General features: G+C 42.7%; 1 protein-coding gene across 2 annotated transcripts in view; it reads right to left on the bottom strand.

Annotated features, from left to right (window-relative positions):
• Positions 1-16,957, bottom strand: part of Atg13 (Autophagy-related 13) — a 70,819-nt gene that overhangs the window by 28,875 nt on the left and 24,987 nt on the right. For both annotated transcript variants that reach the window (XM_071675427.1, XM_071675426.1), the window contains exon 4: positions 16,681-16,873. In XM_071675427.1, coding sequence (XP_071531528.1) covers positions 16,681-16,873 — 193 coding nt within the window. The remainder of the gene's footprint in view (positions 1-16,680; positions 16,874-16,957) is intronic.

Here is a 16,957-nt window from a genome sequence, read left to right as displayed (position 1 = left end):
CATATATACACATGTACATAATTCACACTTGCTGCCCTTATTCAATTCCCGTCACCACCTTGCCATACATGAAATGACACCCCCTCCCACCCCCACACGCGTGCAAGGTAGCAATAGGAAAAGACAACAAAGGCCACATTTGTTCACACTTAGACTCTAGTTGTCATGTATAATGCACCGAAAGCACAGCCCCCTTTCCACATCCAGGCCCCACAAGACTTTCCATGGTTTACCCCAGACGCTTCACATGCCCTGGTTCAATCCATTGACAGCAAGTCAACCCCAGTATAACATATCGTTCCAATTCACTCTATTACTTGCACACCTTTCACCCTCCTGCATGTTTAGGCCCCAATAGCTCAAAATCTTTTTCACAACATCCTTCCACCTCCAATTTGGTATCACACTTCTCCTCGTTCCCTCAACCTCTGACACATATATCCTCTTTGTCAATCTTTCCTCACTCATTCTCTCCATGTGACCAAACCATATCAATACACCTTATTCTGCTCTCTCAACCACACTCTTTTTATTACAACACATCTCTCTTACCCTTTAATACTTACTTGATCAAACCACCTCACACCACATACTGTCCTTAAACATTTAATTTCTGACACATTCATCCTCCTCCACACAACTCTATCCACAGCACATGCCTCGCAACTATAAAACATTGTTGGACCACTATTCCTTCAAACATTCCCATTTTTGCTTTCCGGGATAATGTTCTCGCCTCCCACACATTCTTCAATGCTCCCAGAACTTTTGCCCCCTCCCCCACCTTATGATTCACTTCCACTTCCATGGTTCCATCTGCTGCCAAATCCACTCCTAGATATCTAAAACACTTCATTTCCTCCAGTTTTTCTCCATTCAAACTTACCTCCTAATTGACTTGTCCCTCAACCCTACTGTGCCTAAAAACCTTGCTCTTATTCACATTTACTCTCAGCTTTCTTCTTTCACACACTTGACCAAACTCAGTCACCAGCTTCTGCAGTTTCTCACCCAAATCAGCCACCAGTGCTGTATTATCAGTGAACAACAACTGACTCACTTCCCAAGCCCTCTTATCCACAACAGACTGCGTACTTGCCACTCTCTCCAAAACTCTTGAATTCACCTCCCTAACCACCCCACTCATAAACAAATTAAACAACCATGGAGACATCATGCACCCCTGCCGCAAATTGACATTCACTGGGAACCAATCACTTTCCTCTCTTCCTACTCGTACACATGCCTTACATCCTCAATAAAAACTTTTCACTGTTTCTAGCAACTTGCCTCCCACACCATATACTCTTGATACCTTCCATAGAACATCTCTATCAACTCCATCATATGCCTTCTCCACATCCATAAATGCTACATACAAATCCATTTCTTTTTCTAAGTATTTCTCACATACACTCTTCAAAGCGAACACCTGATCCACACATCCTCTTCCACTTCTGAAACCACACTGCGCTTCCTGTCTGATGCTCTGTATATGCCTTTAACCTCTCATATAATTTCCCAGGAATACTCAACAATCTTATACCTCCATAATTTGAGCACTCACCTTTATCCCCTTTGCCTTTGTACAATGGCAATATGCATGTATTACACCAAACCTCAGGCACTTCACCATGAGCCATACATACACTGAATATCCTTACCAACCAGTCAACAACAGTCACCCCCTTTTTTTTAATAAATTTCACTGCATACCATCCAAACCTGCCGCCTTACCGGCTTTCATCTTCCGCAAAGCTTTCACTACGTCTTCTCTGTTTACCAATCATTCATCCTGACCCTCTCACTTCGCACACCACCTCAACCAAAACACACTATATCTGCCACTCTATCATCTATCACATTCAACAAACCTTCAAAATACTCACTCCATTTCCTTCTCACATCACCACTGCTTTTATCACCTCCCCATTAGCCCCCTTCACCGATGTTCCCATTTGTTTTCTTGTCTTACACACTTTAATTACCTCCTTCCTTAACATCTTTTTATTTTCCCTAAAATCTAATGATACTCTCACACACTAACTCTCATTTGCCCTCTTTTTCACCTCTTGCACCTTTCTCTTGACCTCTTGCCTCTTTCTTTAATACATCTCCCAGTCATTTTCACTATATATATATATATATATATATATATATATATATATATATATATTTTTTTTTTTTCTTTTTATACTTTGTCGCTGTCTCCCGCGTTTGCGAGGTAGCACAAGGAAACAGACGAAAGAAAATGGCCCAACCCACCCCCATACACATGTATATACATACGTCCACACACGCAAATATACATACCTACACAGCTTTCCATGGTTTACCCCAGACGCTTCACATGCCCTGATTCAATCCACTGACAGCACGTCAACCCCGGTATACCACATCGATCCAATTCACTCTATTCCTTGCCCTCCTTTCACCCTCCTGCATGTTCAGGCCCCGATCACACAAAATCTTTTTCACTCCATCTTTCCACCTCCAATTTGGTCTTCCACTTCTCCTCGTTCCCTCCATCTCCGACACATATATCTTCTTGGTCAATCTTTCCTCAATCATTCTCTCCATGTGCCCAAACCATTTCAAAACATCCTCTTCTGCTCTCTCAACCACGCTCTTTTTATTTCCACACATCTCTCTTACCCATACGTTACTTACTCGATCAAACCACCTCACACCACACATTGTCCTCAAACATCTCATTTCCAGCACATCCACCATCCTGCGCACAACTCTATCCATAGCCCACGCCTCGCAACTATACAACATTGTTGGAACCACTATTCCTTCAAACATACCCATTTTTGCTTTCCGAGATAATGTTCTCGACTTCCACACATTCTTCAAGGCTCCCAGGATTTTCGCCCCCTCCCCCACCCTATGATTCACTTCTGCTTCCATGGTTCCATCCGCAGCCAGATCCACTCCCAGATATCTAAAACACTTTACTTCCTCCAGTTTTTCTCCATTCAAACTTGCCTCCCAATTGACTTGACCCTCAACCCTACTGTACCTAATAACCTTGCTCTTATTCACATTTGCTCTTAACATTCTTCTTTCACACACTTTACCAAACTCAGTCACCAGCTTCTGCAGTTTCTCACATGAATCAGCCACCAGCGCTGTATCATCAGCGAACAACAACTGACTCACTTCCCAAGCTCTCTCATCCACAACAGACTTCACACTTGCCCCTCTTTCCAAAACTCTTGCATTCACCTCCCTAACAACCCCATCCATAAACAAATTAAACAACCATGGAGACATCACACACCCCTGCTGCAAACCTACATTCACTTAGAACCAATCACTTTCCTCTCTTCCTACACGTACACATGCCTTACATCCTCGATAAAAACTTTTCAATGCTTCTAACAACCTGCCTCCTACACCATATATCCTTAATACCTTCCACAGAGCATCTCTATCAACTCTATCATATGCCTTTTCCAGATCCATAAATGCTACATACAAATCCATTTGCTTTTCTAAGTATTTCTCACATACATTCTTCAAAGCAAACACCTGATCCAAACATCCTCTCCCACTTCTGAAACCACACTGCTCTTCTCCAATCTGATGCTCTGTACATGCCTTCACCCTCTCAATCAATACCCTCCCATATAATTTACCAGGAATACTCAACAAACTTATACTTCTGTAATTTGAGAACTCACTCATATCCCCTTTGCCTTCGTACATTGGCACTATGCACGCATTCCGCCAATCCTCAGGCACCTCACCATGAGTCATACATACATTAAATAACCTTACCAACCAGTCAACAATACAGTCACCCCCTTTTTTAATAAATTCCTCTGCAATACCATCCAAACCTGCTGCCTTGCAGGCTTTTTTTTTTTTTTTTTTTTTTTTTCCCCCAAAAGAAGGAACAGAGAAGGGGGCCAGGTGAGGATATTCCCTCAATGGCCCAGTTCTCTGTTCTTAACGCTACCTCGCTAACGCGGGAAATGGCGAATAGTTTGGAAAAAAAAAAAATATATATATGTATATATATATATATATATATATATATATATATATATATATATATATATATATATATATATATATTTTTTTTTTTTTTTTTTTTTTTATACTTTGTCGCTGTCTCCCGCGTTTGCGAGGTAGCGCAAGGAAACAGACGAAAGAAATGCCCCCCCCCCCCATACACATGTACATACACACGTCCACACACGCAAATATACATACCTACACAGCTTTCCATGGTTTACCCCAGACGCTTCACATGCCTTGCTTCAATCCACTGACAGCACGTCAACCCCTGTATACCACATGACTCCAATTCACTCTATTTCTTGCCCTCCTTTCACCCTCCTGCATGTTCAGGCCCCGATCACACAAAATCTTTTTCACTCCATCTTTCCACCTCCAATTTGGTCTCCCTCTTCTCCTTGCTCCCTCCACCTCCGACACATATATCCTCTTGATCAATCTTTCCTCACTCATCCTCTCCATGTGCCCAAACCACTTCAAAACACCCTCTTCTGCTCTCTCAACCACGCTCTTTTTATTTCCACACATCTCTCTTACCCTTACGTTACTCACTCGATCAAACCACCTCACACCACACATTGTCCTCAAACATCTCATTTCCAGCACATCCATCCTCCTGCGCACAACTCTATCCATAGCCCACGCCTCGCAACCATACAACATTGTTGGAACCACTATTCCTTCAAACATACCCATTTTTGCTTTCCGAGATAATGTTCTCAACTTCCACACATTCTTCAAGGCCCCCAGAATTTTCGCCCCCTCCCCCACCCTATGATCCACTTCCGCTTCCATGGTTCCATCCGCTGCCAGATCCACTCCCAGATATCTAAAACACTTCACTTCCTCCAGTTTTTCTCCATTCAAACTCACCTCCCAATTGACTTGACCCTCAACCCTACTGTACCTAATAACCTTGCTCTTATTCACATTTACTCTTAACTTTCTTCTTCCACACACTTTTCCAAACTCAGTCACAAGCTTCTGCAGTTTCTCACATGAATCAGCCACCAGCGCTGTATCATCAGCGAACAACAACTGACTCACTTCCCAAGCTCTCTCATCCCCAACAGACTTTATACTTGCCCCTCTTTCCAAAACTCTTGCATTTACCTCCCTAACAACCCCATCCATAAACAAATTAAACAACCATGGAGACATCACACAACCCTGCCGCAAACCTACATTCACTGAGAACCAATCACTTTCCTCTCTTCCTACACGTACACATGCCTTACATCCTCGATAAAAACTTTTCACTGCTTCTAACAACTTGCCTCCCACACCATATATTCTTAATACCTTCCACAGAGCATCTCTATCAACTCTATCATATGCCTTCTCCAGATCCATAAATGCTACATACAAATCCATTTGCTTTTCTAAGTATTTCTCACATACATTCTTCAAAGCAAACACCTGATCCACACATCCTCTACCACTTCTGAAACCACACTGCTCTTCCCCAATCTGATGCTCTGTACATGCCTTCACCCTCTCAATCAATACCCTCCCATATAATTTACCAGGAATACTCAACAAACTTATACCTCTGTAATTTGAGCACTCACTCTTATCCCCTTTGCCTTTGTACAATGGCACTATGCACGCATTCCGCCAATCCTCAGGCACCTCACCATGAGGACTGGTGATTGGGAATACCTGGTTTAAAAAGAGAGATATACATAAGTGAAGTGTTTTAGATATCTGGGAGTGGATCTGTCAGCGGATGGAACCATGGAAGCGGAAGTGGATCATAGGGTGGGGGAGGGGGCGAAAATTTTGGGAGCCTTGAAAAATGTGTGGAAGTCGAGAACATTATCCCGGAAAGCAAAAATGGGTATGTTTGAAGGATTAGTAGTTCCAACAATGTTGTATGGTGGCGAGGCGTGGGCTATGGATAGAGTTGTGCGCAGGAGGATGGATGTGCTGGAAATGAGATGTTTGAGGATAATGTGTGGTGTGAGGTGGTTTGATCGAGTAAGTAACGTAAGGGTAAGAGAGATGTGTGGAAATAAAAAGAGCGTGGTTGAGAGAGCAGAAGAGGGTGTTTTAAAATGGTTTGGGCACATGGAGAGAATGAGTGAGGAAAGATTGACCAAGAGGATATATGTGTCGGAGGTGGAGGGAACGAGAAGTGGGAGACCAAATTGGAGGTGGAAAGATGGAGTGAAAAAGATTTTGTGTGATCGGGGCCTGAACATGCAGGAGGGTGAAAGGAGGGCAAGGAATAGAGTGAATTGGAGCGATGTGGTATACAGGGGTTGACGTGCTGTCAGTGGATTGAATCAAGGCATGTGAAGCGTCCGGGGTAAACCATGGATAGCTGTGTAGGTATGTATATTTGTGTGTGTGGACGTGTGTATGTACATGTGTATGGGGGGGGTTGGGCCATTTCTTTCGTCTGTTTCCTTGCGCTACCTCGCAAACGCGGGAGACAGCGACAAAGTATAAAAAAAAAAAAAAAAAAACGTATGTAAGTAAGAGAGACGGCCAGAGAGCGTTATTGGATTACGTGTCAATTGATAGGCACGCAAAAGAGAGACTTTTGGATGTTAATGTGCTGAGAGGTGCAACTGGAGGGATGTCTGATCATTATCTTGTGGAGGTGAAGGTGAAGAATTGTAGAGGTTTTGAGAAAAGAAGAGAGAATGTTGGGGTGAAGAGAGTGATGAGAGTAAGTGAGCTTGGGAAGGAGACTTGTGTGAGGAAGTACCAGGAGAGACTGAGTACATAATGGAAAAAAGGTGAGAACAAAGGAGGTAAGGGGAGTGGGGGAGGAATGGGATGTATTTAGGGAAGCAGTGATGGGTTGCGCAAAAGATGCTTGTGGCATGAGAAGCATGGGAGGTGGACAGGTTAGAAAGGGTAGTGAGTGTTGGGATGAAGAAGTAAGATTATTAGTGAAAGAGAAGAGAGAGGCATTTGGACGATTTTTGCAGGGAAAAAATGCAATTGAGTGGGAGATGTATAAAAGAAAGAGGAAGGAGGTCAAGAGAAAGGTGCAAGAAGTGAAAAAGAGGGGAAATGAGAGTTGGGGTGAGAGAGTATCATTAAGTTTTAGGGAGAGTAAAAAGATGTTTTGGAAGGAGGTAAATTAAGTGCATAAGACAAGGGAACAAATGGGAACTTCAGTGAAGGGGGCTAATGGGGAGGTGACAACAAGTAGTGGTGATGTGAGAAGGAGGTGGAGTGAGTATTTTGAAGTTTCAATGAATGTGTTTGATGATAGAGTGGCAGATATAGGGTGTTTTGGTCGAGGTGGTGTGCAAAGTGAGAGGGTTAGGGAAAATGATTTGGTAAACAGAGAAGAGGTAGTAAAAGCTTTGCGGAAGATGAAAGCTGGCAAGGCAGCAGGTTTGGATGGTATTGCAGTGGAATTTATAAAAAAAAAAGGGGGTGACTATGTCGTTGACTGGTTGGTAAGGTTATTTAATGTATGTATGATTCATGGTGAGGTGCCTGAGGATTGGCAGAATGCGTGCATAGTGCCATTGTACAAAGACAAAGGGGATAAGAGTGAGTGCTCAAATTACAGAGGTATAAGTTTGTTGAGTATTCCTGGGAAATTATATAGGAGGGTATTGATTGTGAGGGTAAAGGCATGTACAGAGCATCAGATTGTGGAAGAGCAGTGTGGTTTCAGAAGTCGTAGAGGATGCGTGGATCAGGTGTTTGCTTTGAGGAATGTATGTAAGAAATACTAAGAAAAGCAAATGGATTTGTATGTAGCATTTATGGATCTGGAGAAGGCATATGATATTAGAGTTGATAGAGATACTCTGTGGAAGGAATTAAGAATATATGGAGTGGGAGGCAAGTTGTTAGAAGCAGTGAAAAGTTTTTATCGAGGATGTAAGGCATGTGTACGTGTAGGAAGAGAGGAAAGTGATTGGTTCTCAGTGAATGTAGGTTTGCGGCAGGGGTGTGTGATGTCTCCATGGTTGTTTAATTTGTTTATGGATGGGGTTGTTAGGGAGGTGAATGCAAGAGTTTTGGAAAGAGGGGCAAGTATGAAGTCTGTTGGGGATGAGAGAGCTTGGGAAGTGAGTCAGTTGTTGTTCGCTGATGATACAGCGCTGGTGGCTGATTCATGTGAGAAACTGCAGAAGCTGGTGACTGAGTTTGGTAAAGTGTGTGAAAGAAGAAAGTTAAGAGTAAATGTGAATAAGAGCAAGGTTATTAGGTACAGTAGGGTTGAGGCTCAAGTCAATTGGGAGGTGAGTTTGAATGGAGAAAAACTGGAGGAAGTAAAGTGTTTTAGATATCTGGGAGTGGATCTGGCAGCGGATGGAACCATGGAAGCGGAAGTGGATCATAGGATGGGGGAGGGGGCGAAAATTCTGGGAGCCTTGAAGAATGTGTGGAAGTCGAGAACATTATCTCGGAAAGCAAAAATGGGTATGTTTGAAGGAATAGTGGTTCCAACAATGTTGTATGGTTGCGAGGCGTGGGCCATGGATAGAGTGGTGCGCAGGAGGATGGATGTGCTGGAAATGAGATGTTTGAGGACAATGTGTGGTGTGAGGTGGTTTGATCGAGTAAGTAACGTAAGGGTAAGAGAGATGTGTGGAAATAAAAAGAGTGTGGTTGAGAGAGCAGAAGAGGGTGTTTTGAAATGGTTTGGGCACATGGAGAGAATGAGTGTGGAAAGATTGACCAAGAGGATATATGTGTCGGAGGTGGAGGGAATGAGGAGAAGAGGGAGACCAAATGGGAGGTGGAAAGATGGAGTGAAAAAGATTTTGTGTGATCGGGGCCTGAACATGCAGGAGGGTGAAAGGAGGGCTAGGAATAGAGTGAATTGGAGCGATGTGGTATACCGGGGTTGACGCGCTGTCAGTGGATTGAATCAGGGCATGTGAAGCGTCTGGGGTAAACCATGGAAAGCTGTGTAGGTATGTATAGTTGCGTGTGTGGACGTATGTATATACATGTGTATGGGGGTGGGTTGGGCCATTTCTTTCGTCTGTTTCCCTGCGGTACCTCGCAAACACGGGAGACAGCGGCAAAAAAAAAAAAAAAAAAAAAAAAATATATATATATATATATATATATATATATATATATATATATATATATATATATATATATATATATATATATATATATATATATATATATATATATATATATATATATTTTTTTTGCTTTGTCGCTGTCTCCCGCGTTTGCGAGGTAGCGCAAGGAAACAGACGAAAGAAATGGCCCAACCCACCCACATACACATGTATATACATACGTCCACACACGCAAATATACATACCTACACAGCTTTCTATGGTTTACCCCAGACGCTTCACATGCCCTGATTCAATCCACTGACAGCACGTCAACCCCGGTATACCACATCGCTCCAATTCACTCTATTCCTTGCCCTCCTTTCACCCTCCTGCATGTTCAGGCCCCGATCACACAAAATCTTTTTCACTCCATCTTTCCACCTCCAATTTGGTCTCCCTCTTCTCCTCGTTCCCTCCACCTCCGACACATATATCCTCTTGGTCAATCTTTCCTCACTCATTCTCTCCATGTGCCCAAACCATTTCAAAACACCCTCTTCTGCTCTCTCAACCACGCTCTTTTTATTTCCACACATCTCTCTTACCCCTACGTTACTTACTCAATCAAACCACCTCACACCAGACATTGTCCTCAAACATCTCATTTCCAGCACATCCATCCTCCTGCGCACCACTCTATCCATGGCCTACGCCTCGCAACCATACAACATTGTTGGAACCACTATTCCTTCAAACATACCCATTTTTGCTTTCCAAGATAATGTTCTCGACTTCCACACATTCTTCAAGGCTCCCAGAATTTTCGCCCCCTCCCCCATCCTATGATCCACTTCCGCTTCCATGGTTCCATCCGCTGCCAGATCCACTCCCAGATATCTAAAACACTTTACTTCCTCCAGTTTTTCTCCATTCAAACTCACCTCCCAATTGACTTGACCCTCAACCCTACTGTACCTAATAACCTTGCTCTTATTCACATTTACTCTTAACTTTCTTCTTTCACACACTTTACCAAACTCAGTCACCAGCTTCTGCAGTTTCTCACATGAATCAGCCACCAGCGCTGTATCATCAGCGAACAACAACTGACTCACTTCCCAAGCTCTCTCATCCCCAACAGACTTCATACTTGCCCCTCTTTAATTTGAGCACTCACCTTACCCCCTTTGCCTTGTCAATGGCACTATCACGCTTTTTCCGAAATCCTAGGCACCTCACAAGAGGACGGGTGAGGGGAATTACCTTTTTTAAAAGAGAATATACATAAGGAAGTTTTTAGTACTGGGGAGTGGATCTGTCAGGGATGGAACCAGGGAAGGGGAAGGGCATAGGGGGGGGGAGGGGCGAAAATTTTGGGACCCTTTAAAAAATTTGGAAGTCAGACATTATCCCGGAAAGCAAAAGGGGTTTTTTTTAAAGGGATTGATTCCACAATGTTGTAGGGGGGGGGGGGTGGGCTATGGTAGGTTGTGCGCAGGGGATGGATGTGGGAAAGAGATTTTAGGAAAATGTGTTGTAGGGGTTTGATCGAGTAATACGTAAGGGTAAGAGAATGTGTGGAAATAAAAAAGAGCGTGGTTGAGAGAGCAAAGAGGTTTTTTAAAAAGGTTTGGGCCATGGAGAGAAAAGTGAGGAAAATTGACCAAAAGGAAATAGTGTCGAGGTGGAGGGAACAAAGGGGGAGACCCAAATTGGGGGGAAAAAGGAGTGAAAAAAAATTTTGTGTGCGGGGGGCCTTTTAAAAAGCAGGAGGGGAAAAAGGGCAAAAAGAGTAATTTGGGGCGATGTGGTTACAGGGGTTGACGTGTGTCAGTGGGGTTTATCAAGGCATGTAAACGTCCGGGTAAACCATGGGAACGTGTAGGTAGTTATTTGTGTGTGTGGACTGGAAAGTACATGTTATGGGGGGGGGGGGGCCATTTCTTGTCTTTTCCTTGGCTACCCTCGCAAACGCGGGGAAAAAGCGACAAAGAAAAAAAAAAAAAAAAAAAAAACGTATGTAATAAGAGAGACGGCCAAGAGGTTATGGATTTTCGTTTCAATTTAAGGCACCAAAAAAGAACTTTTTGGGTGTTAAGTGCTAGAGGGGGGCAAAGGGGGGATGTTGACATTATCTTTTGGGGGTAAGTGAAGGGAATTGTAGAGGGTTTTTAGAAAAGAAAGAAAAGTTGGGGGAAGAGATTAGAGTAAGTGAGTTGGGAAGGAACTTGTTGAGGAATACCCGGGGAGAGATACAAAGGAAAAAAAGGGGGAACAAAGGAGGTAAGGGGAGTGGGGAGGAAAAAGGGTTATTTAGGGAAACAGTGATGGTTTCGCAAAAATGCTTGTGGCTGAGAAGCATGGGAGGGGGGACAGGGTTTAAAAAAGGGAGTAGTGTTGGGATGAAAAAATAAGATTTTTAGTGAAAAGGGAAAAAGAGCATTTTGGGCATTTTTTCAGGGGAAAAAATGCAATTGATGGGGGATTATAAAAAAGAAAAGGGAAAAAGGTCAAAAAGGAGAAATGCAAAAAAAAAAAAAAGAGGGGAAAAAAAAAAAAAGAAAAAAAATTGGGGTGAGAGGTACATTAAGTTTTGGGAGAGTAAAAAGATGTTTTTGGAAGGGGGAAATTTAATGTTAAGACAAGGGAAAAATGGGAACTTCAGTGAAGGGGCTAATGGGGATGACAAAAAGTATGGTGATGTAAAGGAGGTGGAGTGAGTATTTGGAAATTTCAAAAAAAAGTTTTTTGATGATAGAGGGGCAGATATAGGGTGTTTTGGTCGAGGTGGTGTGCAAAGTGAGGGGGTTTTAGGGAAAATATTTGGTAAACGAGAAGGGGTTTAGTAAAAGCTTTGGGGAAGATGAAAGCTGGCAAGGCACAGGTTTGGATGGTATTGCAGGGGAAATTTTTATAAAAAAAAGGGGTGACTATTCGTTGACTGGTTGGTAAGGTTATTTAATGTATGTATGATTCATGGTGAGGTGCCTGAGGATTGGCAGAATGCGTGCATAGTGCCATTGTACAAAGACAAAGGGGATAAGAGTGAGTGCTCAAATTACAGAGGTATAAGTTTGTTGAGTATTCCTGGGAAATTATATAGGAGGGTATTGATTGTGAGGGTAAAGGCATGTACAGAGCATCAGATTGTGGAAGAGCAGTGTGGTTTCAGAAGTCGTAGAGGATGCGTGGATCAGGTGTTTGCTTTGAGGAATGTATGTAAGAAATACTAAGAAAAGCAAATGGATTTGTATGTAGCATTTATGGATCTGGAGAAGGCATATGATATTAGAGTTGATAGAGATACTCTGTGGAAGGAATTAAGAATATATGGAGTGGGAGGCAAGTTGTTAGAAGCAGTGAAAAGTTTTTATCGAGGATGTAAGGCATGTGTACGTGTAGGAAGAGAGGAAAGTGATTGGTTCTCAGTGAATGTAGGTTTGCGGCAGGGGTGTGTGATGTCTCCATGGTTGTTTAATTTGTTTATGGATGGGGTTGTTAGGGAGGTGAATGCAAGAGTTTTGGAAAGAGGGGCAAGTATGAAGTCTGTTGGGGATGAGAGAGCTTGGGAAGTGAGTCAGTTGTTGTTCGCTGATGATACAGCGCTGGTGGCTGATTCATGTGAGAAACTGCAGAAGCTGGTGACTGAGTTTGGTAAAGTGTGTGAAAGAAGAAAGTTAAGAGTAAATGTGAATAAGAGCAAGGTTATTAGGTACAGTAGGGTTGAGGCTCAAGTCAATTGGGAGGTGAGTTTGAATGGAGAAAAACTGGAGGAAGTAAAGTGTTTTAGATATCTGGGAGTGGATCTGGCAGCGGATGGAACCATGGAAGCGGAAGTGGATCATAGGATGGGGGAGGGGGCGAAAATTCTGGGAGCCTTGAAGAATGTGTGGAAGTCGAGAACATTATCTCGGAAAGCAAAAATGGGTATGTTTGAAGGAATAGTGGTTCCAACAATGTTGTATGGTTGCGAGGCGTGGGCCATGGATAGAGTGGTGCGCAGGAGGATGGATGTGCTGGAAATGAGATGTTTGAGGACAATGTGTGGTGTGAGGTGGTTTGATCGAGTAAGTAACGTAAGGGTAAGAGAGATGTGTGGAAATAAAAAGAGTGTGGTTGAGAGAGCAGAAGAGGGTGTTTTGAAATGGTTTGGGCACATGGAGAGAATGAGTGAGGAAAGATTGACCAAGAGGATATATGTGTCGGAGGTGGAGGGAATGAGGAGAAGAGGGAGACCAAATGGGAGGTGGAAAGATGGAGTGAAAAAGATTTTGTGTGATCGGGGCCTGAACATGCAGGAGGGTGAAAGGAGGGCTAGGAATAGAGTGAATTGGAGCGATGTGGTATACCGGGGTTGACGCGCTGTCAGTGGATTGAATCAGGGCATGTGAAGCGTCTGGGGTAAACCATGGAAAGCTGTGTAGGTATGTATAGTTGCGTGTGTGGACGTATGTATATACATGTGTATGGGGGTGGGTTGGGCCATTTCTTTCGTCTGTTTCCCTGCGGTACCTCGCAAACATGGGAGACAGCGGCAAAAAAAAAAAAAAAAAAAAAAAATATATATATATATATATATATATATATATATATATATATATATATATATATATATATATATATATATATATATATATATATATATATATATATATATATATATATATATATTTTTTTTGCTTTGTCGCTGTCTCCCGCGTTTGCGAGGTAGCGCAAGGAAACAGACGAAAGAAATGGCCCAACCCACCCACATACACATGTATATACATACGTCCACACACGCAAATATACATACCTACACAGCTTTCTATGGTTTACCCCAGACGCTTCACATGCCCTGATTCAATCCACTGACAGCACGTCAACCCCGGTATACCACATCGCTCCAATTCACTCTATTCCTTGCCCTCCTTTCACCCTCCTGCATGTTCAGGCCCCGATCACACAAAATCTTTTTCACTCCATCTTTCCACCTCCAATTTGGTCTCCCTCTTCTCCTCGTTCCCTCCACCTCCGACACATATATCCTCTTGGTCAATCTTTCCTCACTCATTCTCTCCATGTGCCCAAACCATTTCAAAACACCCTCTTCTGCTCTCTCAACCACGCTCTTTTTATTTCCACACATCTCTCTTACCCCTACGTTACTTACTCAATCAAACCACCTCACACCAGACATTGTCCTCAAACATCTCATTTCCAGCACATCCATCCTCCTGCGCACCACTCTATCCATGGCCTACGCCTCGCAACCATACAACATTGTTGGAACCACTATTCCTTCAAACATACCCATTTTTGCTTTCCAAGATAATGTTCTCGACTTCCACACATTCTTCAAGGCTCCCAGAATTTTCGCCCCCTCCCCCATCCTATGATCCACTTCCGCTTCCATGGTTCCATCCGCTGCCAGATCCACTCCCAGATATCTAAAACACTTTACTTCCTCCAGTTTTTCTCCATTCAAACTCACCTCCCAATTGACTTGACCCTCAACCCTACTGTACCTAATAACCTTGCTCTTATTCACATTTACTCTTAACTTTCTTCTTTCACACACTTTACCAAACTCAGTCACCAGCTTCTGCAGTTTCTCACATGAATCAGCCACCAGCGCTGTATCATCAGCGAACAACAACTGACTCACTTCCCAAGCTCTCTCATCCCCAACAGACTTCATACTTGCCCCTCTTTCCAAAACTCTTGCATTTACCTCCCTAACAACCCCATCCATAAACAAATTAAACAACCATGGAGACATCACACACCCCTGCCGCAAACCTACATTCACTGCGAACCAATCACTTTCCTTTCTTCCTACACGTACACATGCCTTACATCCTCGATAAAAACTTTTCACTGCTTCTAACAACTTGCATCCCACACCATATATTCTTAATACCTTCCACAGAGCATCTCTATCATATATATATATATATATATATATGTGTGTGTGTGTGTGTGTGTGTGTGTGTGTGTGTGTGTGTGTGTATCCCTGGGGATAGGGGAGATAGAATACTTCCCATGCATTCCCCGCACCTCATAGAAGGCGACTAAAAGGGAAGGGAGAGGGGGTTGAAAATCCTCCCCTCTTGTTTTTAATTTTCCAAAAGAAGGAACAAAGAAGGGGGCCACGTGAGGATATTCCCTCAAAGGCTCAGTCCTCTGTCCTTAACGCTACCTCACTTATGCGAATAGTATGAAAAAAAACATATATATCTATTCTATATATTCATTATACTTAATCGCTGTTTCCCATGTCAGAGAGGTAGCGCAAAAAACTAATGAAGAATGGCCCAATCACCCACACACACATATATATACATAAAAGCCTATACACACACATATACATACATACATAACTTCGCCCTCTCCCCCACCCTGACTCACTTCCATGGTTCCATCCACACATATTTGAGCAATCGGGGCCTGAACATACAGGAGGGTGAAAGGTGTGCAAGGAATAGAGTGAATTGGAATGATATGGTATACCAGGGTCGAAGTGCTGTCAATAGATTGAACCAAGGAAGATGAAGCGTCTGGGGTAAAACATGGAAAGGTCTGTGGGGCCTGGTTGTAGAAAGGGAGCTGTGGCTTGGGTGCATTACACATGACAGCTAGAGACTGAGTGTGAATGAATGTGGCCTTTTTTGTCTTTTCCTGCCACTACTTCCCTGGGGGGGGGATGCTATTTCATCTGTGATGGGTGGCGATGGGAATAGACGAAGGTAGCAAGTATGAATATGTACATGCATATATATGTATATGTCTGTGTATGTATATGCTGAAATGCTTATGTATGTATATGTGTGTGTATGGGTGTTTATGTAGATAAATGGGTGTGTGGGTGGGTTGGGCCATTCCTTGTCTGTTTCCTTACATTACCTCACTGATGCGGGAGACGGCGACTAAATATAGTAAATATAAAAAAATATATGTATGTCCCTCTTGATAGGGGTGAGAGTATACTTCCCACGTATTCCCTGTGTGTCAAGAAGGTGACTAAAATTGGAGAGAGTGGGGGCTGGAAATCCTCCCGTCTCGTCTTTAAATTTCCAAAAGAAGGAACAGAGAAGGGGGCTAAGTGAGGATATTCCCTCTAAGGCTTGATTCTCTATTCTTAATGCTACCTTTCTAACACAGGAAATAGTGAATATGTACAAAAAAAAATATATCAAAAGAGGTCACAGGGGTGCACATGATCTAGTATATCCATAAAACCACTGGAAAATGAAAGACAATAAGTTCCCACATGCACTTTCCTGTAATGATCACATCATCATGGGAGATACAAGAATGAGATAGAAGACATAGAACAGTCAGTTGATATACAAAAGAGACATAGCTAAGACACTACTGGTAAACTCGTGTTACCGGACTGTGGTGTTTGCTATGGCATCATGTACGTCATAAAAATTCTAAATTCTATCATGTGGACAGGAAAGGGAACTGTTTGTATAGAGCTCACTAATATTAATGTAACAATTCTTTGTGTACATAATAATACAAGATTCGATAATATTTCTCATGGTAAAAGAATTACATTTAATAACTGCATTAGCATTAAACAAGTCAATACGGTGGTCATAATTTTTCAGTCATTTCAAAATCATGACCATTGTATCATCAAAAATCATAAGACACCTACCTGTCTACACCACGACGGCAGTGCCTTGGAGAGACTTCTGGCTTAAAATGGTCACTTTTGAGCATGATTGCATCATGCGCTGGACTACGGCTTGGGGGAGCAAGAGTTATCTGAGTACGATAACTTACACACATGAGCAAAGTTGATTCTGGAGTCGTAACCTGACCTAGCCGGGCTCGGACATGATTCTCACCTGCAGAAGAAATTGTTAGGAATAAGTATACAGTATGAATCAAACATTTAACCTTATCAGTTATTCACATTTCAACACTTTCCC

Source organism: Panulirus ornatus, chromosome 21, assembly GCF_036320965.1.
Source record: "Panulirus ornatus isolate Po-2019 chromosome 21, ASM3632096v1, whole genome shotgun sequence".
NCBI lineage: Eukaryota > Metazoa > Arthropoda > Malacostraca > Decapoda > Palinuridae > Panulirus > Panulirus ornatus.
The sequence above is the reverse complement of the archived record's forward strand: the minus strand, read 5'-3'. Positions and strand labels throughout refer to the sequence as shown.